General features: G+C 36.0%; 1 protein-coding gene across 1 annotated transcript in view; it reads left to right on the forward strand.

The window, feature by feature from the left end:
* ITGA4 (integrin subunit alpha 4) overlaps positions 1–26,437 on the forward strand; it is an 81,041-nt gene that overhangs the window by 1,091 nt on the left and 53,513 nt on the right. The window contains exons 2-9 of the mRNA XM_023212357.3: positions 221–342; positions 16,658–16,764; positions 16,857–16,986; positions 20,445–20,512; positions 21,820–21,949; positions 23,272–23,357; positions 24,035–24,097; positions 24,189–24,326. Of these exons, the coding sequence (XP_023068125.1) occupies positions 221–342; positions 16,658–16,764; positions 16,857–16,986; positions 20,445–20,512; positions 21,820–21,949; positions 23,272–23,357; positions 24,035–24,097; positions 24,189–24,326 (844 nt within the window). The remainder of the gene's footprint in view (positions 1–220; positions 343–16,657; positions 16,765–16,856; positions 16,987–20,444; positions 20,513–21,819; positions 21,950–23,271; positions 23,358–24,034; positions 24,098–24,188; positions 24,327–26,437) is intronic.

Genomic DNA, 26,437 nt, shown 5'->3' on the forward strand with positions numbered 1-26,437 from the left:
TGCCAGCTCGCTGGAGATCTGCCAGGGAAACTAACTTATCTTGGGGTGGCAGCACCCCGGGTGCGTTCTGGCGCAAGGTCTTGGAACTTCGAGTCGGGGGTGGTGGGCGGAAGAGGAGGTGGGGAAGCTGCCCTGCTGCCAACAGCACATCTGTTGCGACAGGGAGCTCAGTGGGCAGCACAGCTCACGTCTGAGCGCACGTGCACGTGTCTCGCTTTAGGCTCGTGGTGGGTGCGCCCACTGCCAACTGGTTCGCCAACGCTTCAGTGATCAATCCCGGGGCGATTTACAGATGCAGGATCGGGAAGAATCCCGGCAGGACGTGCGAACAGCTCCAGCTGGGTGAGTTGGGTGTGGAACCAGGAGTTAGTGACCTCCCGACCCCCCATGTGGACCCCACCATAGGGCAAGTCCTGGAAAGATTCAAGTCGCCTGTTACTTCTGGTTTAAAGAGAGTAAAGTTTTTAGTTTCAACTCCATCTCATCTTCCCTCCTTAATGTAAAAGGGATTCCTTTTCTGTTAATATCGTTCTCCCTTCTCCTTATGGCAATGATTGCAGTACGCTGACAAAAACTATGGTAGAGGGAAATTTCTTATGATATTTTCTCTTCATCTCTCGCCCATCTCTCCGTGTGTAAAGCACATTTTAGCGTGTCTCGGCATATTAAGGATAGGATCCAGCTAAGCCAAGACTTGATAATTTTATTTCCATCTTTGCCCTATCAACCTTCTTAAAGAACAGGCTAAGGGGCATATCAGGAATAGCAATTGGAATTGATCCCATATCCCGTCGTTTAACCTAAAGGTCTAAAGAAAAAAAGTGATAGTTTTACTTACAATATGCAATGTAAAAGAAAAGAAAAAATGGCATCTTCATTGTTAATGTAGTATAATTTTCCATTCCCAAAACCGTCATCCAAAACTCTCATGTTATATGGGTTCATCTTTTTGCAGTCATTTCTCAATGTCTCAATGTGACAAGTTGAAAAATGTGTACTGATAGAGGGGAGAAGTTTCATGTTTCAAAGACAAGTTTGTTGCACACAGACAAGTGGGGAAAGAGGAACGAATATTAAATAACAAGACCTATCTTATTCCAAAGTGTTACTGCTATACATATTGCTTAATTTTTTCCCCTCAAAGCAACTCTGGGTCATGGTTGATGTTGTTCCTAGTTTATGTATGAGGACTGTGGCTCAGAGTTGCAGATACCTTTCTAAAAGTTATTAGCTAGTGAGTGATAGGTGGGAACTAAAGTCACACTAGGGTCTGAATGGGTCCAAAGTCTAAGCCATTTTCTTCCATGTATGCATCTTCAATGCAAATAAAATTAAGTGAATGGTTTAATATGTTGCCTGCTGAGCTGGTGGGTCATCTGTAAATGGTGAATAAAATTGGTACTTTATATTTCTTTGCTGTAAAGGGACTTTTGAGATTGGTTATTGGATCTTTAACTTCTTTTGCATTTTATAGTCTTTGCTCTTTTTCAAACAGTGAAGCTGGTTCCTTTCTTTCGAATGAATTCAAATAGAGTATAAACATAACGGAATTTTTACTTTTAACTTCGAACACCTATAAAAGTCCATGAGTTGTCTGTAGCATGTAGAATAAGCCCTAGCCTCTTGTTAAGCATCCTCAATACCAGAAATCACAGTAGGAATGCATAAAACATTCACAGACCCATACATTTGGAATGATTTTGCAAAGCATAATTTTCATTGCATGAGAGAGTTGTGGGTGAAGAATTAGGGAGTGGAACTGACAACTTTAATCTGCCAGAGGATCTTGGCAAGGTCTCAGGAGGGAGCAATTTTATTTCTGTTGTCCTGTCATAGTTTCCTGATCCATGACATTGTAACTACTGGTATTTAGTGCCTACTTCCTGTCTGGATGGACACTGAATCTATTTCTGGATGTCTGTGTTTAATTGGATAAATCATGACATAATATATTAAATTTAAGATCGTGCCTGTCAATGGAAGGGGAAAATTGTTTGGGCATGTGTAGCATGGGGGTTGACTGTTCTCAGAGAAATGTAAACATGATCGATATGTAATAGATAGGAATTAAATGAAGATTTTTTTGGATGGATGAATGAATAAAAGTGGAGGGAAAGTTTATTAACCAGATTTATGAGTAAGATAATTGATTAGAAATGAGCCAAACTGATATTTTTAACTTTCAAAATTTTGACCAATCTACAAGGTCCTTACTGAGATGAAAGGAAAAAAGACAAAATTTCTGGTCAATGAGTTAAAACATTAATAGCGATAGTAATGCCTTGAGTATTTGCTGAAGAGTTGACTGAAGTTATTTCTCATGTGACGTTCTAAAGAATACAGATATCTTTTATTCTTTATGTAAAGAAACTGCCTCTTTCTATTCAGAATAAATTCAGTGGTAGCTTAAAGCTATAAAATAGGGATTGAGGCTACAGTCTAGAAATAAAATACTGAAAACAATACGTTGGTAATAAAGATATTTTAGGATTATTAGGTTTGTGGGCTGTGCACTATTTTGTATGAAGAAGTTTCAAGAGTATGTGTAAATATAGATAAGCCATCTTCTGTAGAAGTGTGTGTGTGTGTGTGTGTGTGTGTGTGTGTGTGTGTGTGTGTGAATCTTCTGTATAAAATAGCTTCAGTTGTCCTGTTTCAAATGTGGGTGACTCTAATGTTGCAAAAATGCTTAGCTCAGTACTGACACATAATAGACATTCAAAAAAACTTAAATCTATTATCTGTATGTTATCTGTAATAAGCAGGTTGAGGTTAATAGGGACAATTAATAAACTGAACTAAAAGTTTAAAAATTAAAAGGTAACACATTAAAAGGTAGAAGTTGAGGCCGGTCGCGGTGGCTCAAGCCTGTAATCCCAGCACTTTGGGAGGCCGAGAGGGGCAAATCACGAGGTCAGGAGATCAAGACCATCCTGGCTGGCATGGTGAAACCCCGTCTCTACTAAAAACAACAAAAAATTAGCTGGGTGTGGTGGCGGGCGCCTGTAGTCCCAGCTACTCGGGAGGCTGAGGCAGGAGAATGGCGTGAACCCTGGAGGCGGAGCTTGCAGTGAGCCGAGATCGCGCCACTGCACTCCAGCCTGGGCCACAGAGTGAGACTCCGTTTAAAAAAAAAAATAAAAAGTAGAAGTTGAAATGACACACAATGAGAAACATTTTGTTGGCCGAAGGAAAAAATGTTATAATGACTAAAGATTGATCTATGATTGCCATGTCAGTAAGGTATCTTCTTTCCTTTGTAATAGCTTTACTTGGTATCAAGAATCTGAAGGTGTAGGGTCTTCAAATGGCGCCCATCTCCCATGCAATTAAAAATATCCACATGTACTCGTCTTTGAGTCTCTGTAGAATTTCAGATCAATGGTTAATTCAGATAGACCCCTCCCCTCAAAAGAGGAGGTCCATATCTCCCCCCACCCTACCCTCTGTGGACAAGTTGTCCCATATCATGGTATATTCATGACACAAGCAGAAATGAGTCTGCTCCTTTATCTGGAATGCCCAGGGTGAGAGACGTTAGGCGAGTACAAGACGTTAGGCGAGTACGTTAGGCGAGACGTTAGTGCATATATATTGTTGGCCGCCTCCTACCTTCCTGACTCCCCAAGAGACATCTCTTCTCTCACTCCTTTTGTACCAGAGGAAAGTCGTGTCTCTGTCAGGAGGGTCTGGGCCCAGACTTGCTCATGAAGACTATGTCTGAGGAGACCCAGGTGATTTCCACAGGTCCACTTTCCACCCGGGTACTCTGCATCATCAGGCTTGTTTAAAGGAAACTTTAATCATAGCTGGTTCCTAAATGAAGGTGTCACAAATAATGACTCAATTAACATAGTTAAGCATAGTCCATCTGTGGACTATCAATATTCAAATAATTAGAACATAATAAAACATAGAAATGATTATCAAATTACACTAAAAAGATGGTCTTTATTTGGTTATTCGAAAAACACTCCAGATCTTTCATTACTTTAGAGTTACCACTGAAAGCATTATACACACACTGACTGTCATTTGGGTAATAGTCTAAAGTTATACAATTACGCTATCCAGTATAGTATCCACTAACCATAGGTGGCCTTGAATATGTAAAATGTGGCTAGTCAGCAGTGAGAGAGCTGTAATGTAAATTACATACTGGCTTTTGAATACTTAATATAAGACAACTCATTAATTTTCATGATATTAATTATATATTGAAACAAACATTTTAAAATTATTGATTACATAATATTTTGGATTTATTAGGCTAGATAAAATATCAGATGAAATAAAATTTTATTTTTACTTTTTTAATGTGGCTACTATAAAATTTAAATTTTCCCATGGACTTGTATTATATTTCTATTGGACGGCACTGCTGTAGAGAAACATTAAGTTCCCTCCGTAAAATAACACTAACTTTTTAGGAGATACTTTCCTGGTATTTATGCATAAATGAGTAGAACTTTCACTTTCTTTTCCAAACTAAGTGTTCTGTAGTTACTGGGCCTTCAAGCTGCCTGTGCCTCTCTTTCTTCCAGAAAAGACCCATCTCAAGTTAGTCACCATTACCCATATTTAGATTTCTTTCTGGAAATTTTATTACCTTAGCCAGCCTCCTGGTTCATATTATATAACCTATTTGAAAGAATTTAATTAGCATTGCATTATTAAACTAATGATTACCTAATCCTCACTTCTACTTGATTCATAGGAGTTATTAGCTTAACATTAAAGAGCAAATATCTCACTGTTGAAACTTCAAATACGTTTTTTCATTTGCAATGTGCTTTAAATTGTATCTTATGAAGCTGAGATTGCAGATTGGTCATTTTGAAAAATCATCCTGAACGAAGGCTGTTATACAATTATGTAGAAAATCAAGATGGAGAGCTTCGTTAATAAACTATCAGGTTACTGGAAAGAAGTTTCCTTATTTCCAGCAGTTTCCCAAACTTTATCTCCAAAAGGATGAGGTTTCCACCTAATTTGAGAGATGAGACTTTCTAAATGCACGTTAGTTTTTGCCCTAAGTTTACTTGGTCACCGAGTGATATACCCAATGACTTGAAAATAGATGCCCTTGGCAACGGTTCTAGGGCCAGATGTGGAGATCCATTGCACACATGGGTGATGTATCCATTCTGTTGTTCATTGAGGGATGCCTAAGAGCCAGAACCTGGGCCTACAAAAGAAACATACTCCTTGTCATAAGGGCTTTAAAGTTTATAAGATAGGTTATTATAGGAAAGTATGGTGAGATTTAATCTAGGTAAGACAATAAAGGGATGCATTCCTGAGAAATTGGTGTTCAAGTGGGGGAACTGAAAAATAACCAGAAGTTAGCCAGAAGAAGAGGCTATGGAAAATTTGCCAGAAAGAGCAAACAGTGTGTATAAAGACCCTGAAGTCTTTGAGAGCACGATGCTTTTGAAGAACTAAAAAATGTGTACAGTTGCACTACGGAGTGTGAACTAAACTGTAGGTTAGAAAGGCAGGCAGGGATTACTTTTGATACAACTCTAAGTGTGAAGTTACCCTAGGATATTTAAAACTGGGGAGTGACATGATCAGATTTGTGTGTTTGACATATTCTCTGGTTGCAGGTTGGTGAACGCTTTGGAGTAACTGGGTCAAGACTGAAGGCAGTGAGACAGGTGTAGGAAGACTTTGTTACAATTTAGACTACAGATCACAAGTGTCTGTACAAGGACACTGGCAGTGACAAAGGAGAAGAACATGGAGATTCTGAGGATGTTTAGAAGATAGCACTTGGTAATTACTGAATGCAAGAGTTGAGTGAGAAGGTTCCAAAGATGTTACTGAAGCTTCTAACTTGGGCTGTGACATGGTTGATGGTGCAATGTAGTGAAAGAGGGAAGACCAGCAGGTTTTCTGGCAAAATGATGTGTTTCATTGGCTTGAGATTCCTGTGAGATATAGAAGTAAATATCTAGTGATCAGTTCCATGTATGGGTGTGGTAGACAGTAGAGAGGTCTGTACTAGCAAACCAGAGGTAAGAGTAATTGACATAACCCCATTCACCTCCAAGGCTTTGATTATCATCTCTCTGGGGTAAGTAGATCAAATGGCCAATGGCAAATTTCTAAGGATTCCTACAGTTTGAGAAGTGGCTAGAATAGTGCTGCTCAAGTCTGGCTGCAACTTAAATTCTCATACAGCGCTTTAACAGTTCTGGTGGCCCACCTCAAACTAATAAAATCTCTGGGGTAAGTCTGTAGGGCACCAGTAGTTTCCAGAGGTCCCCAGATGATTCCAGTAATCATCCATGCTTGAGAACCACTGGAAAAGAAAAGAAACTGGGTGGGGGGGTGGAGGGGGGAACCAAGAGGGTGAAGCCAAGGAGGTAGCAAGAAAAATCAGGTCAATGTGACATTCATCTGATTAAAGGAAGAGACGGTTTTGAGAAGAGGTGAGTGATTGGCAGTAGTAAAAATTGCCAAGACATCAACCAGGGTGAGAAACTGTGAGGTCTCATTAAATATAGAGAGAATTAGTTCATTAGTAACGTTGATAAGACAAGCTTTAATGGTGAATCCACTGCAGAGGGTTGAGAAGTGAGATGATAGCAAGCATCAATAACTTTTAACTGGGTTCTTCCTTCATTAATACATTTTATTACTTATGTATTGGATATACACAATTGAATAAGACATGGTTGAAGCCCTCGAATAACTCAGTTGAGGTGAAGGGAGAGACAGGTAAATGGATAATTATGAGATAATGTAATAAGCATGACAATAGACAGGCACACAGTGATGAGAAGAAATGAATAGGAGAAGCCTTCCTGGAGGAGTGAAATCTGAGTAGTGGATGCAGTTCTGACTGTTTCTGAAGAGCACATGCAAGGACTCAATAAACATGAAATAATTTTCATGTTTTTTATATTTGGGCAAAATCCCCTGGGATTTCCTGCACATTTCAGCCTTACTCCAAAGTATCTAAGTCCGCTTTGGGTTCCAAAGACTCATATCAGGTATTTCAAACAGTAACACCTACTCCTGAAATAGGAGCTTGAAAATGACTGTCTTTAAAAGCAGGGATTTTTAATTTTAAGATTAGCTGGAAACATCAAATTAGAATATGGAAGTGGATATACAGGTGACAGGTCTGGGCTCAGTAATGCAGTGTGCTTGTTCTCAGTTTAGCTCTGAGAATTTTAAAAGATCATAGAAAATCTCTTTTATATAAACTACATAAAATACTATAATTCACAAAAATGTTCAGAAAGTAGTAAGATTGTAGACTTAGTTTTAAAAACCCCCTTTTTATGGGACTTCTTGTGTGCAGTGGATTAGACATGTTCTTTTGACATTATGCCCTGTATAGAAAATGCTGGTCAATGTGTACCATCTGTTTATGAACCTCTTCGAAGTCTACCTCACCACAATGCCAGTCTGTTTTCTTGTGAAAGTTTCCTAGAAGTCAATACACTATTATCGTTTTGTCTGCCAGTCATGTCAATATAACCTCTTATTTTATCCTTTAAACTCTGCCCAGAGAAACGTCCTTTGATATCTGTAACTCTTCATCTCATTCTGATCCTCCATTGGTCGGGATAATATGATACATTCCACTGTTTTTTCTCTAATATATTTTTAAGCCTTCCTATCTTCCTGACCTCCTTTAATTCTTTCGTTGCTGTCTTTTTTTTTTTTTTTTTTTTTTTTTTTTCCTTTTCAGCCATCCTACCCTGTGAATTCCGAAAGCAAGCATAGAACTTTAATACTGACCACCAAGCAGATTTCCCTGGAGTATTTTCTGTTTACATTTTTGTATTTTCTTGTTTCAAAGATATACAAAGTGGCATCCACACATTAGTGTGTTTTTTCAAATGAATTTTTAAATCCAAGAGATTAATTGAAAACCATGGAGGTTCAGAATTGTCTTTCCTTGTTTTCTAATGTTAGAGGTTGAAATATGTTCTTTTAATAGGTTGTTTCAGAATAGTATAGGATTATTCAAAATGTCCATATTTGAAAATAATGGAAAAGTACTAACAATAATTGGTAGCATCGGATGGTGGTTGATAGTGTGAGTTTTAATCCTTTCCCTTCCCCACTTACAAGTGGTGTGACCTTGGGCAAGTGCTTAGTCATCCCTTGTTTTGGCTTCCTCATCCATAAAATTGGGATGATAATCTACTTCATAGGGATGTTATGAAAAGTGAGTTAATACATGTCTTTGCATGTATTAAAACTGTGGTATGTAGTAAGCATGCAATAAGTATTAGTAATTAGAGAGTAACTTTCCCTGTTTAAATTATGTTTACAAGATGCATCAGCTGGGGCACATTTTTGACTTCAGTTATTAAAAAGACTTGTGTACATTTTCTGTGGGATTTTGAAGAAGTTTGAGAACAAGGTCCCTGGCAGAGACCCCAAACCTAAAATCAAACCCACAAGTGACCTAGTTGTATAGAGTTCTGAAGCCTCTTGATGACTCAGAATCAGCCCAGATTTATAAAATTACAACCATAAAGCTTGGCACTACTCTCTGGGGATATTTACCTCTTGAACTCTTTCTAAATAGAATAAGATTAAAAAAAAAAAAAAAGAGAGAGAGAGAGCTGAAATAACTGGCTTTTTCAGGCCTACAATTATATAAACTGTTTCTCACATAAATTGAGCATGATTATTGGCTATTGTCAGGTTTTGTTTAGATAATATGAAAATATGACATTTAAACACATTTTAAAAAACTAACTTTGGTTTCTAACTTTGATGTTTTTGCTCTTTTGACTCTTATTTGCCACTAGGCTAGCTGGAGGAAAAGAGTTCTAGAAGTTTAATACTTTTATGTCCTTTATCACCTCTAAAACTTGGATATTTTACTTTTCATTACCCAAAATTATTTTTATTATGGTAGAATTCATGAACATCATTATCCTTTAGAAACATTGCCACCAGGTGTAACTAGATGTGTGAAAAGAGTACATAGTTTAATATAGTCAAATACTATATGGATTAGTATGAAAGGATTTAGTAAGTATTAGGACTTAAAAGGGAAAACTTTTTTTTTTTTTCTCAGAGATAACATTTTTATTTATTTTCCCTAGCAAATTTCTTTTTTTTTTTTTTTTATTTTTTATTTTATTTTATTTTTTTTTTTATTATACTTTAAGTTCTAGGGTACATGTGCATAACGTGCAGGTTTGTTACATATGTATACATGTGCCATGTTGGTGTGCTGCACCCATCAACTCGTCAGCACCCATCAATTCATCATTTATATCAACTAAGGGGCCATTTGAATTAAAAAGCTGAAGACTGCTGATCAATTCTTGCAGCACTGTGAGCGCCCTCTGCTGGCTCAGTTTAAAGCACCATAATGTACGTACCCTGAGGAGCAGAGGCATTTATCATTTATTTATTGACCACCTACTAGGTGCCGGGCATTCTTGCATACACAAGCATAAATTTTCTGTCATCCTCATAGCCCTGCAATGGTAAATTTTGTCATGTTGTCATATTTGAATTGATTTTCTCACTTTTAATGCCATATTTTTCCTAATCTGAATTTATGTGAGTGAAGGGATTATATACTTTACTGCTTTTATAGAAAATATCTTGAATGAATGACTCTTTATAAAACATGGAATTGGAACAAGGGTCACTCATGTTTCAGGATTATTTTATTTAAGAAAAACTTTAGAGTGGAACAGTTTGAAATGTATAGGATTTGTCTTATAATGGAATAGAGCTTCAGCTTAAAAAAAAAGGCAGTTGGTGGAAGGTAAGGGCTTCTACTCCTTTTCTGAAACTTCACATCACATCATGAGTTTTGAAAGATCAGGTAAGTATGTATGCTGTCTTAGTAGCCAGAAAGTCAGACTGAGAGCCACAGTCAAATGTCTGAATTGGGGGGGAAGTCACAGTACAATGACGCAGGTAGATTAAGCAGACATTTACTTGCATTTGCAAGTCCCAGGCTTTCCCAGCCACAAAGTATTTCACTTCCACTGTCAAAAGTTGTATAGAAAGAAGACCTTGGAGTCTGACCTTTTCCCTGGTCCTTCTTTCTTTAGTGGAAATGCCAAAATACTGAGAACCATTCTAAAGGGAGGAAAAAAGCAGGGCGAGATAGGGAACAAGTAAGTGACCTTTTTCTTGAACAAGTGAAAGTTGATTGTACAGTCTGTAGGCAGATTTACTATATTTTATATATTTTCAGCTAAAAGCTTCAGAAAGTGGAATAGATTTCAGTTAATTCATATGTCTGAAATATATCTAGAGTTCTATTGTTCTATGCTATAGGGTGAAATAACTTAGAGATCAAAGATATTTTTTATTCTAATCTTTCTACTTATGGATTTGGGCAAGTTATTTGATTCCTTTAAGACTCAATTTTCTCTTCTGTAGAATAGAATTAATAATACAGTCATCCTCTGCTACTACTGTGGGTGTAAAATGAGTTAATGTGTATGATTCCAGTTCCCCAATAATGATATGCCACATATATTTTACGAGCCAGCTTGTATGCTGCAATGCATGTGCAGCTTAATATGCTGACATTAATCTTTAATATAATGATGTCAATAGCAACTAACATTTGCATGTTTTCTCTGTCAGGCTGTCATCCAAACACGTCACACATATCTCATTTACTCCACAGTCTTTGCAGAAACCCTCTGAGATAGACATCTTCTGTGGACCCCAGCTGATTCTGTCTTAAGTCATCCCACTCACAAATTATCCTTTGTAAAGATCTTCAAACTCAGAGACTGTTTCCTTTCAGACCATCTGTTACTGTCTTAAAATTGAAGAAAATAATATTTTGGAAGGAGAAGTAGGGAACAATCATAGTAAAGAGAAAAGACCTCTCCAAAGCTTAGATCCCTGAAAGTCTGGTGATAATTATGCAGTAGTATATTCCAGTTAAAGGGTTTTTTTTGTGGTAATATAATGTAGTTCAAAATTCCCTCCCTCATACATATTAAGTTCCTGCCTACTGCATGTAAGGCACTATCTTGAGCTGTGGGAATGCTGCTGTCAACAAAAGTCAATCTGCCCTTATGGAGGTGACATAAAAGGTCAAATATCTAATCTCCTGTAGTCCCTGTCACACTTGGAGCAATGACACTAAAACTGGTAACATGAATAACAATGAAAGGGGGAGGAGTAAAGAATGTACTTAACTAGCTTTGTATTAACTTTTTCTTTGATCAAAATTCCTGTTTATTTGCATTTATATACACATTTAAATATGCTGATACACATCAGTAGGAAGAAAGAAACTGAAGTAGTAAGCATGCATTTTTACATTTTCTTTCCCAAGTTAAAAAACAAAATAGGAAAGAGAAAGATAGGCTTAAAAGGAGATGGTTTTTAATGTGGCTTTGGTTTTTAAATATCTAGTGGAAAAATGCATTCAACTGTGCAAAGAATTAGTCATTCTAGTTGTTTAAAAGCAGGGAAAATTATCACATGTTAATTTCTGCTCACCTCTTTTATGTTAAACCAGGTAAAGTACTTTTTCAATTATGGAGCTGATTTGATTTTCGAAGAGTTTAGATGAGTAACGTATGAACTGAATTGAAAACCAGATTATAAATCACTTCAGCATGACATTTGGATAAAATATAAAGATAATCTGAGGTTATTTCTGGTGTTCTGTCAGAGAAATTCATGAGAATTAGCTTTCATGGCAGTTCTAATAATCGTCGTTTTTGACCAAATTAGAAATATTGTATTTCTACCCAAAGACAATTTGCTTAACATTTGCTATTTCAATAGGTAACTAAACACAAGGGGGAACAAAAGATATTACTTTTATTTTTAAAACAGTAGGTTTTTAAATAATATAATACAAGAAAAGGCATAACCATCTGTTAATACATCAATGTCCATGTGGTCCAGGATGGCTTTGAATGTGGCCCAATACAAATCCACAAACTTTCTTAAAATATGAGATTTTTCTCACAATTTTTTTTTAGCTCATCAGTTATCATTAGTGTTAGTGTACCTTGCGTATGGCCAAAAACAATTCTTCTTCCAGTATGACCCAGGGAAGCCAAAATATGAGAACCCCTGAGCTATGTCGTAGAGCAATTGTTCACAAGCCCATTCATATGCTACAAGTACCTGGGAGGCTTCGAAAAAATTCTTATGTCTGGTTCTTAACCCAGAGACGTCAAGTCTGAGCCTCTAAGAGTGGGGCCCAGGTGGAGGTACTGGTTTCAAACTCCCTTCCATTGATTCTAATGTCCAGCCAAGGCTGAGTACTGAGTGGGAAAGGAGTGGACTCAGGATCACACAGGTTAAGGGAGAAAAGCTTTGGAGAAGGCCATGATCACAAGCTGGTCATGTGAAGGTCTTACCTCTTCTGCTAAGATTCTGCGGGCACAACAAAAGAAAAGAGAAGCTGGGCATGGTGGCGGGCACCTATATCCCCAGCTACACGGGAGGCTGAAGTGGGAGGATTACAAGAGCCCAGGAGTTTGAGGCTGTAGTGAGCTATGATCATGCCACTGCACTGTAACCTAGGTGACAGAGTGAGATCCTCACTCTCTAAAAAATAAAAAGAGAAAAATTCCCAGAAATTAAGAAAAAACCCAGAACACTAGGGGGAATTACAGGATGTTCTCTGAACAGATTCTAGCCTGTAACCAGTACTTGAAAGTTACCTCAGTATTATCATTGCTGTTGGGAGCTGCCTCTATGGTAAAAGCAGTGTTAATAAGTGAAAAGGGGAAACATATCCAAATGTAGTATATGTATTTGCTCACTTATTAAGATTGGTTTTTCTTCTGTGAAAGAATCATTGTTTTATGACTATTTTCATGAACTTTCTTTCTGGCTGTGCATTCATTCTTTTTACACATGTTTTGAATTAAGATATATATCAAACAAATAGAAGATGCCTAGTCAAACCATAATAGAAGCTTTGAATTGTTTTTCATTTACTGACCTTTCCATTTCAGCACCCATTTCTGGGCTGTTTGTCGGGGGTGGGATTATGACAAAGATACAGTCCTGGGCAAGATGAATGAGGTCACTATTTACTAAGCCTTGGAAGTAGGCCAGAAACATTGTAAATCAATAAATGTAGTTAACCCTAACAAAAATGAAAATACTTCTTCCTACAGGATATTAATCAATTTTACCATAATTTCCTCTGAGTGATCGTATCCTGTGTGTCTGAGAACCCTTGAGTACTGATGTTGAGAGTCATCTGTCAGTATCTAAGAGTGGATTAACTAACAACTGTATAAGAGATATTTGAAAACTAATGAATCAGAAATTTTATCTATATATTAGAAGGCAACTATTATTTGGAACCACATTGTAACAGCTATGAAATTACATCTAGTGGCATTTTGACCCCCACCCCACCAACTTCCCACTTACAAACCTGCCATATGTTTTTCTATTTGAAATCTCTTCTGCTCACGGGTGAATGAACCACATCACTGGCTTCCTGGGAAAGCTCTTCCCACATTTATTCTTAGGTAAACATCTCTTTCTTGTGGCTTCTGGAGGGCTATTCTCCTGTTTCTAAGAATCATTATTTTTAACCTACAGTAAGGAGAAGGGAAGGGCATGAGCCACAGTGGAAATAAAGTCCCAGAACTTTGGTGAGACTACATGGGACACATCTTAAAATAGCCTAATGATTTAGTGGCTGTTTTCCCAGAGAGCTGAGAGGCACTCACATGGAGAGAAAGAAGTTTCAGGGAAGTGATGTTAGTAAGTGGGAAAGTGAGTAGTTTGTGATGTGTGTAAACCTCAGTGTGAGCCTGGGCAGTGATGACATTGTGATGCCACCTGATGGAGCTAAAACTAAAACGAGGAGGAGGCAATGCAGAATATTCAACAGATAACAGTTCATAATGCAAGAGTCTGTCTAGTCTTCACTTAGAAATTTACAAAACAGTTCAGCTAAGAAACAGATAACAATACACTATTTTTGCACATAATTTTTTGGCCATTTCCATCAAGCTATTTCAATGGTATTTTGTGGTGCGAAACTATTGTCTGTTTTTAATCTTCTGGGTGGCTTTGTCTAGAATAATAGATTTGTTTCTAAATATTGGATGTAATCGTAATGAAAGTGTCTATTAAACATGCCATGTTTTTTGTGAGCCCCATCCTCTCCTGTCCTTGATTTTCCTCTTGCTCAATTGTCTTAACTGAGTGTTGACTATAACTTCACAAAAACTTTAGTATTTTCAGAGGGTATTTATTAATGTGGCTTGTAGTAAATAACAGGAACTTCGTGTAGACTGAATCTACCATTTATTATCTATTTTTGACAGTAAAAAATTGATTTTAATGAAAACTGAAAATTGTATTATAATGAAAATGAAAATGCCTTATTTGTCATTCTGTTTTACTTTAAATTCTGTTGGTTTGGCATCAGGTAGCCACAATAACAACTCCTTGTTTTAGACCTTACTTATCTCCCACACACAATTTTTTTTCCCTCCTACCATCTTCCCTGTTTTCCCCTTCTCTTTTCCTGTCATTTCTGTCTTCATCCCTTGCTTTCTCAATTTAACACGGAGACTTTATGTGTCCACCTGGACCATTCTTTATCAAGATTTGAGCCACAGCAAGGCTCCTTTCCAAATCTAATAGCAACCATTGCCATTCAGCCCTAGCATTCTTTGTCCAGACCTAGTCTTAGTCCTCCTCCCTTCAGTCTAGTTCTCCAGGAAGCCATTACCAGTTAGTGGGAGTTGTCATTATTCTATGTGTATGCTGTCCAGAAAAACATTCTCTGCATTTCACAGTAACAGTGTTCCTGACCATGAGAACCACTTAGGGCAGGGATCTCCAATCCCTGGGCTGTGGATGGGTACTGGCCCGTGGCCTGGTAGGAACTGGGCTGCATAGCAGGAAGTGAGTGGTGGACCAGTGAGCACTGCTGCCTGAGCTTTGCCTCTGTCAGATGATCAGTGGTGGCATTAGATTCTGGTAGGAGTGCAGACCCTGTTGTGAACTGTGCAGGCCTGGGATCTAGGTTGTGCTTTCCTTGGGAGAATCTAATGCCGGATGATCTGAGGTGGAACAGTTTCATTCCAACCCTCACCACTGCCCATGGAAAAATTGTCTTCTATGAAACCAGTCCTCGGTGCCAAAAAGATTGGGAACGGCTGACCTAGGGTAATCAGGGCCTCACCTGGACCTGCTGAAGCAGAATCTCTGGAGGAGGGGCTCAAACATTTTCTTCACTTCAGTTGTCATTAAAGGTTTTGTTTTTCCTCAATGACATTTTGGAAAACAAAAGTATAAACAAACATCTTCCCATACTCCTTAAACAAAATCTCTCCTACCCAGAAGACTTAGTGCAAATAATTTCACTTCTCAAATATTAGCCTTACCAGGCATGGTGGCTTATGCTGGTAATCCCAGCACTTTGGGAGGTCAAAGCAAGAGGATCACTTGAGGCAAGAGTTCAAGACCAGCATGGGTAACATAGTGAGACCCCCCCCCATTGGTACCAAAAAAAATAAGTAAAAATATTAGTCTGTATCTCTATAGGGGTTCTGAATTTGCCCAGGAAACTACAGTTAGGGGTCAACATTATAGGAGGAGACAAAGTGCCAATGATATAGAGAGAATGGTCACCATAAATTCATGAAAACTTGGTACCTAGTGACCAGTTCAAAATTAACAAACCCAAGTTCCACAGCCTTATCCAATCAAATTGATGCTAATGTATTTAACTGCCAGGAATTAAGAACAGATGCAATAAAATTTTCATATGCCAACTGAAGAGGGTGAAAATAGAGACAGCAAAAAGAATCTTAGGATACTGCATCTTACTCTCCCCCAAAGTAACTTGTTTGAAATTACTTAACATAGGATTTTAATAGGAACCCAGCTATAACACAAAGAATTTTTGCTAACAAAAAAATGATCACTGTGAAGACCACTTCTTATATAGTATAGAAGCACTATATCTAGTGCTTGAGTATTTTATCTATCTAGTACATGAGTATTTTATTTATGTTTGGCTATTCATGCATTTGCCAAAGTGTCTATTGAAGTTTTTTATTTACTACTGAGATAATCTGGTTTTCCAAATCACTTTATCTCTGTTGAAAACATGAGTCATATTCCAATAAACGAAAACATAGGCCAGTTTCTTATAAACGCAAGGCTTTATTGGTATGCTAATTCTATGTTCCACTTTCTGCATGCTTAATCATCACCTTCCAGCTCCAATAAATTATACTTTAATTGCTGAGAATGTTTTATAGTCTTTCTGTTCTTAATATCTCAGTAGAAGAAACATTTTTTAAAGTGCTCTGATAATATTGCTTACATTGTTAGATAAATGGCTAAATCTTTTCCAGACGTTAGACACAGCAGTTGTAGTTGCACAACCTGGTATTAGCTTTAACTGGTTTTCCCACTCCTAGTCCTGTTAGCCATCTCTTATATGATTGAGTCTATCTCTTCATGGTGCTACCAGTTGGAGGTCATTTCTACAACAAAAGTCACCTTGTATTAGAGAATAATTATGTTGGCACAGAGTAATTCACATTTATCCTCACATTGTGCCTTGAATATAAGATAGAGAAGTAGTTAATGGAAAAATACTGGGGATGAGTGCACAGTTTTCTCTGCTTTTGTAGAGTGTTTTCAATACAACTGATGATAAAATTATTTTCAAATGCTATAGGTAGCCCTAATGGAGAACCTTGTGGAAAGACTTGTTTGGAAGAGAGAGACAATCAGTGGTTGGGGGTCACACTTTCCAGACAGCCAGGAGAAAATGGATCCATCGTGGTAGGTATTGGAACTGGTCCACTGATCCATCGTGAAATCAGCTATCCTGGGTAGCGCTTTCACATCATTTGGTCTACTTTTATTTTATTCAGACTTGTGGGCATAGATGGAAAAATATATTTTACATAAAGAATGAAAATAAGCTCCCCACTGGTGGTTGCTATGGAATGCCCCCTGATTTACGAACAGAACTGAGTAAAAGAATAGCTCCGTGTTATCAAGGTAAGGCATTATTTTGATACTAATTAGATAAAGATAAGTAAGTGAATATCTCTTAGTGTTTTAAATGCATGTTCAAGTTTAGATGTTCAGAAGAGAGGGAGATCTTCTGAGTAATTATGTTCTTTTTAACTACTCAGTTTCTTTCTTTACCTAATTACAATAGCATTATTTTTCATAAATGTACTTTGCTATAAAAATTCTACAATTTGAATAACTCTGAAATCTAGCTCGTTACTACCCACTTTTGCATTAAATTTACTTTCAATTTGCTGTGAGTGAGACTAGTACCCAGCAAATAAAGGACATTTAAATTGTGAAATTATATTGGAAGTCTGATTAATAAGAAAGACTTTAAGTTTCCTGTTACCTTTAGCTTCCAGGAGTAATCAGGAAGAATAATCAGTGTAAGCAAATCCTTCGTTCACACTCACTATCTCTTTTTCTAATTCACATGTTTTCCTTTAAGCAGCAAGAGATTGGTGTCTTGAGTTTGAAACATTTTTCTCATGGTAACTCTATGCTATAGGTAGCATCAGCGAGTACAGAGCTAGGACATAACAGAAGTGAGCAGAATTGGGGTGAATGTCAACAGAGCATGTCAGATGATATCTGCAGCAAAACTAAAATCCAACAATGTGTCTTTAGGAAGCTAAGAAACATATGAATGCAAATTTCTAATTTTCTAACCACCCTCACTCTCAAATCCCTCAGCACCCAAAGAAAAATTGTATTGGTTGGCAAAACTTTGGCCAGGTATTTGAGTTCAGTTATTGATGCTAATAAGATGTAGGTCTTTCTTCCCTGGAATGTGACATCACAGAGCAGCTTATATTACATATATTCCTATTTTGCCTTTGAATACCCAAGAGATAAAAAGGTGAATATTGATTCTTAGTTGCAATAAAACTCAGTCTTGGTTTCTGATTGTTTGCTATCTTCTTTTTCCTAATAGTTTTCAGTTTATCTTTAAAACATTTTCATAGTAGAGTTTTTAATTTTTCTCAGATACACCTAGCCACACACTGCAAAAATCTCAAGATGCCATAAACCTAACACATCTACAATTGTGAAATACAGGATCATGTAAGATATATATTTTTAAAAGGGATGAAAACTCCTGACTAGAAGTGGTTATTATAAATGACTTACCAATTTATTTAAGTTTTCTGCTTAGCAAAGCCAAAAGGAAGCTGTGGTTCCAATTCTTATTTTCATAGAAGTTTACTTATATCAGTTTTTTGGAAGAAGCAAAGCTTTGCCCCCTTAGTAAGTTCCAAAAGCATTCATTCATGGGGTTTTGTAATAAGAGACCTTTATGTCCATGCAGATCTTGATTCAGTCTATATTTTCAGTTGGGCAAAATCTAAGAAAGGATACTCTCTTCAATAAATGGTATTAGCAATAGCAAAGACATGGAATCAACCTAAATGCCCATCAATGTCAGATTGGATAAAGAAAATGTGATACATACACACTGTAAAATACCACACAGCCATAAAACATAATGAGATTATGTCCTTTGCAGCAACTTAGATGGGGCTAGAGGTCAATAACCTAAGCAAAGTAACAAAGAAACAGAAAACCAAATACCACATGTTCTCACTTATAAGTGGGAGCTAAACATTGAGTACATATGGACACAAGGGACACAAAGTAGGCACAAACACTGGGGCCTACCTGATGGTAGAGGATGGGAGGAGGGAGAGGACCAAAAAACTACCCATCGGGTACTATGCTTATTACCTGCATGGGGAAATAATCTGTACACCAAACCCCCGCAACATGCAATTCATGCAACAAACTTGTACATGAACCCTGAACCTGAAAGTTTTTTTTTTTTTTAATGCCTTTGGGAAAATTGGTTATCCCCATGCAAAAGAATGAAATTGAACCCTTATCTTAGCAAATATACCAAAGTCAACTAAAATGGGTTAAAGACTTAAACATAATACCTGAAACCATAAAACTTCTAGTGGAAAACATAAGAGAAAAGCTACTTGACATTAGACAATGAGTTTTTGGAAATTACACCAAAAACTCAGACAACAAAAGCAAAAATAAATGAGACTACATTAGAAAGCTCCTGTATAGCAAAGGAGACAATCAACAGAGTGAAGAGACAGTCTGTAGAATGGGAGATAATATTTGCATAATTCTGAGAAAGGGTTAATATTTAAAATATATAAGGATCTCACCAACTCGATAGCAAAAAACCAAATAACCTGATTAAAAAATAGTCAAGAGAACAAATGACTTTCTTTCCAAACAAGGCATCAAAATGGCCAATAGGTAGATGAAAAGGTGCTCAACATTACCTATCATCAAGGAAATGCAAATTACAAACCACGATAAAGTATCACTTCACATCTAGGTAAGAGATAACAAGTGTCGGCGAAGATGTGGAGAAAAGGGAACCCTTGCACATGTTGGTGGGAATGTAAATTGGTACAGCCATTATAGAAAACAGTAGAGAAGTTACTCAAATTAAAAATACAACTACCATATGATCTAGCAATCCCTCTTCTGGGTATATATCCAAAGGAAATGAAATCTACCACATAAAGAGATCTGTGCTTTTATGTTCATTGCAGCAGCATTCACGATAGCCAAGTTACAGAAACAACCTTAGTGTCCATTGACAGATGACTGAATGGATGAGGAGTTGTGAGATGTATGTATACACACATATATACATGAACATATACAATGGAGTATTATTCAGCCTTTGAAAAAGGAAATCCTGACTTTTGTGACAACATGGATGACCCTGAAGGACATTATTTTAAGTGAAATAAGCTAGGCACAGAAAGACAAATACTGTATGATCTCACTTATCTGTGGAATCTAAAAAAGTCAAATACATAGAGAAGAAGGTGAGAAGAGAGAGGGTTAGGAATGGGGAGATGTTGGTGAAAGTGTACAAAGCTGCATTTGTGTAGGATGAATAAGTCTAGAGATCTAATGTACAGCATGAGGACTGGAGTTAATTATTGTGCACTGGAAGTTTGCCAAGAGAGTAGATTTCACTCAATGTACAAAAAAGGTGACTGTGAGGAGGTATGTATGTTAAGTGTAGTAACTGTTTCACTATGTATATGTATGTCAAACGTGATGTTGCACACATTAGATATATACAGTAAAAAGAAAATATGGACTCGAAATCATAAGTCCTACCTCTGTCTTATTTGACAAAATTTTTTTGAGTATATGCTGTGTGTGCTTCCTATGAAGAAGAAGCAGAGGGAGATATTTTAATTGCCATTTCTTAGGGATATTTTGAATATTAATATGGAAGGGATTTGTTAAATTATATCAAGGTTACTGGTTTTTATTTTTAAAAAGTACAAACTATAGACCTTAAAGGACATTTCTGTAAGAATTTATTTAAGAAACAAATTATGGAGATTATATCGTTATTTTAAGATATAATTCTGAGTTGTTTTAATATTTCATTTTAGATTATGTGAAAAAATTTGGAGAAAATTTTGCGTCATGTCAAGCTGGAATATCTAGTTTTTACACAAAGGTAATTGTTCAAAAAATAGCTGCTATAAATGTTAAGATATAGAATCTTAATTCTTCTCATGATTTGGAAGACTGGTATGTTTTAAAGTAAAAACTGTGCAACATCTTCCTATCTCTTAAATTTGAATATTACAACTTAATTTTTGCCACTCAAAAATTCCACATATATTTCAATAAAATATCAATATATAGATGGCTATGCTACATAAGATAAACTAAAATCTATAGTGAAGAATATTTCTTCAATAATTTAATGAAAAAAGTAGCTACAGTTAATTATCTTGTTAACTTAGGTATTGAAAATAACCCAAGTGTGTTATTTTAAATTTCTAGTTGAGGGGCAAAGGAAGCATATTAGTCTATATTTTTCATTAAAATTATTATAATTGGGAAATTTAAGAACTTAATATCCCCTTAAATCAGATAGATAATATTCCCAAGATTTTTTACTCTGTTTTTAACATTCTAGGATACCTATGAAAGGGCACAGTTGTACTCAACCCCAAATCTCTCAGTTTTTCTTAAAAACACACTGTGAATTCAGGAATGTTTTTTGAGTCCATGAAGATCAGGCTATATCAAGTTTGGGGTTGACAGTGTCTGAAAATATTAACAGTTATATTAAAATGCTTAAAATGCTTACAAAGAAAATGCCTTCTTCAGTTTAAGTCGACATTTTTAAAGTTTAGGATTGTTTAGGAGTATAGAAATACGCTAAAGAGATTTAATTGCTGAGAGTTTTCATACTATACCAGACAAGGGCGTGCTCATTCCAATCTTCTCCTTCTCCTAAATTACTGTGTATAACAAAATGTGCCCCATATTCCATTGGACTTTTTTCCCCTAAGCTAACATTATTAGAAAATTTCGTGGTTCTTTGCAAATTGAAATAAATTAAGTCCACTTTTTATTCTTTAGCAACACATGATCATCTCCGTAATTAGCACTCATGAATTACCCACATATGATTTTCTTTAATAGGAACCATATTGCCTGTCTCCCAAAAGCTTACCCTAGAGTTCAGTAGTTCTCCTTTCAACTTTTGAAATCCACTGATAAATGCGTTAAATGAGAATTTCAGAGTTTCTTCTCTGAGATTTCACTTTTAGGTAGAAATCCATTAGCCAACTTCTCTGGCTTTTTTTTTTTTTTTTTTTTTCCTGGTATGTTTTAACTTCACAGAATATTCCTACTTCAGGAATTTATTATTATAAAAATATGTTCTCTTCACTATCTATTGTGTATCGGGAGGAGGTTTGGGGTGGTGAGCTTAAACTTTAAATAATAATTTTTTTTTTTTTCTTACAGGATTTAATTGTGATGGGAGCCCCAGGATCATCTTATTGGACTGGCTCTCTTTTTGTCTACAATATAACTACAAATAAATACAAGGCTTTTTTAGACAAACAAAATCAAGTAAAATTTGGAAGTTATTTAGGTACTATAAAAATGGACAAACTTAAATGATCTCTACCTTACAAATACTAGTACTATAATTATAAATAAGGAAAATATATTTTCCAAAGATGTAAGTGGCCAGTATAATTACAGTAATAATTAGGCAGTTCAGAAACTGTCTCTTAAGGATAGGATTTATGAAACTTTAGTTAACTTAATATTTTACATTTACACATGTGACTAAAATAATCAATATATAATTCTTAATAGAACTCCTAGTTTAGTTTACTCTTTGTAGTTCACTTTAGGAAACACTAGAAAGTTTGTATCTTTATGTAGTCAACCGATTATACAGGTTGTCTCTGTTGAGTGCCTCCCATATCTCAGGAACTTTTTGTGAGAACTTTACGTGAATTAACTCATTTAAACATCTGTGTAAGTATAGTTTCCTTAAGGACCAACTGAAAGCCAGTGGTACTGTCCACCACATTCCAGATGAGGGGCTCCGTGAAGCATATGGGTCTACAAACGGCTCATTGACCTTCACCTCATAAGTTCTTAGAATATTTCCCAGAGCTTAACTATTTTTATCATCCTCCTCCTCACTATCATCTCATAAGTCAATAGTAGGATACTTTATCATCTGTATTTCAACAGAAATGCAAAGTTTTCTTGCATTAATGTCCATTACAAGAAAATAAATGCTTTTCCTATAGATTTTCAGAAAATCCATGTTTGTTTAAACTGTATGTGTGTCAAATGTGAGCATCTTACACTCAGAAATAATTATAAAACAAGCACTCTTTCTTTCCATTCAAACAGAAGAAATTTCAAGTAGAAGAATTTGTTACAATTGAATGTTTTCTTGTTTATGATTAAAGGATTCTTTGAAATAGTTCAAGAAATATAACTTGATATGCCTTTTATTACATAAAATAAAATTACCTTTTGTCATCAAAAAGTCATCACAAAAGAAAGATTTGGTGGCAAAAGAGCTGAACTTTAGCAGGATTTTTATTTAAGGTTTAAAGTTTTCATTTCCCAATTAAGATGTTATATTTAATATACTCTAAAATATGTCTGTTGTAATCCTAGAAACTGATTATACTGCACCAGATATAAAGATGCTATTTTCAATTTCTAGGACTTGGAAATACAAACCATATGACTGCAGTTTTGTAAAACGTATCAAAATTGCATAAAACATAATGAATGACCGATTTTGAGTATCTGTATGCTAAATATTCTTAACTGCTTAATGTAGTCATTTTGAATGGGGTATCATTTAATTTTATGATCTATTTTACCCATATTACCATATGATGTACTTTACCCAGGACTCTTATACTTTCTCCCTTAAAGGATATTCAGTTGGAGCTGGTCATTTTCGGAGTCAGCACACTACTGAAGTAGTCGGAGGAGCTCCTCAACACGAGCAGATTGGTAAAGTAAGAATTACATTTTTATATTTATTTCTTCACAAAGGTTCAAGTACATTGCATGAATAAGATATTAAAGGAGAAACTGCATACATAAGGAAAGATTAGAAATGATGAACAAGTTATTACATTTAGTGGAATTGGTGAAAGACGTTACGGTTTTAGAAGAAATTTAGCAAAACATTTTCTGAAAAATTACAAAAGTCAAATGAGACTTTGTTTCCTTTAAGAAAATTGTAAGATAGAACTATCTAAAAATGTCCAGGGAGTATATGGTGAACGGTTTCACAGCTGAAAAGAAGTTGAGGCAACTATATATTTTGTGGTAAGACGAGAAAGAAGGAAATATTATTTCTGGTTTTAGTTTTTGCTATGTTGCTATGTGAACATTGGTCACTCAGCTTTTCTGAGTCTTACTTTTGAAAAGTGAGGCGAACAACACTTCCTGTGCCCCCTCTATAAGATCAATAAAATACTTCCTGAGAAAATACTTTTGCAAGTAAGGCATATTAATGTAACAGTGGATCCCAAACCCTTTTGTGTCACTCTTAAAAGGATTTATTTTTATATTTGAGCAATTAACTGCAAGTTGTAAAAATTCATGTTTCGATCAAACAGAAATGAGTGGGGTTTTAAAAAATATATGGTATTCATAAAATCTTTTCTAATTATTTCCCCAATTACAGGCATATATATTCAGCATTGATGAAAAAGAACTAAATATCTTACATGAAATGAAAGGTAAAAAGGTAATATGTCTTCACCTTTAGTATCTCTGTGGGCTTTTGCGAGTAGCCCTGCTTTTTTCTCAATGAGTAGATCTGGTTTGTTTTGGGACAGCTTGGATCGTACTTTGGAGCTTCTGTCTGTGCTGTGGACCTTAACGCAGATGGCTTCTCAGATCTGCTCGTGGGAGCGCCCATGCAGAGCACCATCAGAGAGGAAGGAAGAGTGTTTGTGTACATCAATTCCGGCTCGGTATGTCCAAGTGTCCCAACTGGAAGCCATTTATGGAATTATGATGAAAACTGAAGTTGGTCTTATTCCAGAGATCTGAGATTATTTTCAGGTTTTTTTTTTTTTTATTGACAAAAGTTAAAATTCTAATACTGTACTGATGCTCTAAAAATGAAATGGAATATGATGATGAATGGGAAAGGATCTCATTTTTAGATCAAAATTCTAGAATTTTGATATTCTAGAACAATCTATGAAATAGATTGTTAGGGAGTTTCTCTGTTCACAGCTTGTGTATGTTCACTCTGGTAGCTGAAATTTCTTTCAGTTTTATGTTGACACTAATCTATTTGAAAGAATAATTTTTATACCTCCTTCAAAATATAGATGTCTTAATAGTTCTGGTTAAGGTCCTTATATAAATTATAAAATATTACTAGGACTAGAAGATGAATAATTAAGTATTTTCAATTTCTTGAAAACAATTAGAAATGAGATGTGTTTTGTTAAAACATTAATTTTCATAATTCCATATATATTATGCTCTTGATAAGAATATAAAATTGGCACAGTTTATTCCACAGTAGATATATTAATTGTATAAATAGGTAATTACTGACTATAATTCAATTTTAAATTATTGTGGTAGAAACTGACCACTTGATAATTCAAAGACTTTCTGGCCTTATCTTGCCAGCCTAGATGCTTGACATTAGGTCAAAACAAAAAATTTATGGAGTCTTAATGAGATCTTCTTGGCCTGTTCCTTTGATTTGAAAACAAGAGTGGGCTTGTGAGAAGACCAGTTCATTTCTAATGGCATAGCATTTTTCAGTCAGGATTCAACAAAGTGGACTCTGTTTCAAGAAAGTATTTGTAACTATGTTCAGTCAATGGTTTCAGAGCATTTAGCAAGTTCTTATATTAAGCATCAGACTAAACTCTACAATTTAAGAAAGAAAACATCTAGTCTTATAAATGGAAGATTCTCAAAGTTTAAAATACAGAGCAGGGAAATTATTTATGCTTTGGCATTTTCTAGACTGTATTTAACCTACATTTAATAGTAAAAGCAAATTATCTACACAGTGATCATTAAATCTCATTAATAGTGATATTAGATAATTTTCTTCCATAGATTTCACATTTCCATTTCCAAAAATAGTGGTCCTTGTACTGGCTACATCCTCGTGCTGCAGCTTTCTCTTATCTTCCTCTTTACAACTAAACATCCACATGTATACCTAAAGTAAAGCAACAAAGAATCATTTTCCCCCATTGCAATCTTAATCTCATTAAGAAAAAAACAGATAAACCCTTCTACCCACTTGGCTACCCTCCTGTTCTTCCCTCATGCCTACCTCGAGGCACTACTCTTATTAAACACTTGAATTAATTTAATAAGTGATTTCAGCTTTTAAATCCTCTGATACAATCTTCCTTTGTTCTATCTAACCTCTAATTTCTCAACTCTCTGAAATGGCGCTAACCACTAGGTGGCATTTATTTACATTGATTCGATTTGCTGTTGTCTGTTCTTCTGTAGTATAGATGCCATGTGGAGAGATATTGTGTCTTGTTTACCGCTGTTTCATCAGGGCTTGAAAGAGTCCTAGACAAGTAGGTGAAATTGTTTTTGAATGAACTCAAGAAAGAATGATACTTGAGTGACTCTGGCTTCTACCTACTTGTACTAAAATAGCTCTCAGGGGTTCCCAGTGAACTCTCAGTCACCACTCTCTGTGACTAGGGAATACTTGAAGAATAGTGATCACCTCTTCCTATTGAAACTCTCCTTCCAGAACTTCAGAGCCATTGCACTGTCTTAAGTCTGTACCTTGTCTGTTCTCCCTGGAGCCTTTTCACCCTTCTGCTCTTTAATTTAGACATTTGCCCAGGAGCCAAGCTGTTTTATCCCTGACTTCTTTGAATCAATCATTCACTGCTTCAGCGTCAGTGATTATAAAGATGATTCCCAGTCATCTTAGTTCATTTAAAATAAAATAAATGACATTTAGTGAGTATCTGAAATGTAACCCGGACTATAAAAAGAGGTAATAATCATAGAGCTGTCCCCAGGACTTCAGGATCTTGTGAAGACACCAATAGGAGTAAACAACTGACTACGACGT

The sequence above is a fragment of the Piliocolobus tephrosceles genome, chromosome 11 (genome assembly GCF_002776525.5).
Source record: "Piliocolobus tephrosceles isolate RC106 chromosome 11, ASM277652v3, whole genome shotgun sequence".
Taxonomy (NCBI): domain Eukaryota; kingdom Metazoa; phylum Chordata; class Mammalia; order Primates; family Cercopithecidae; genus Piliocolobus; species Piliocolobus tephrosceles.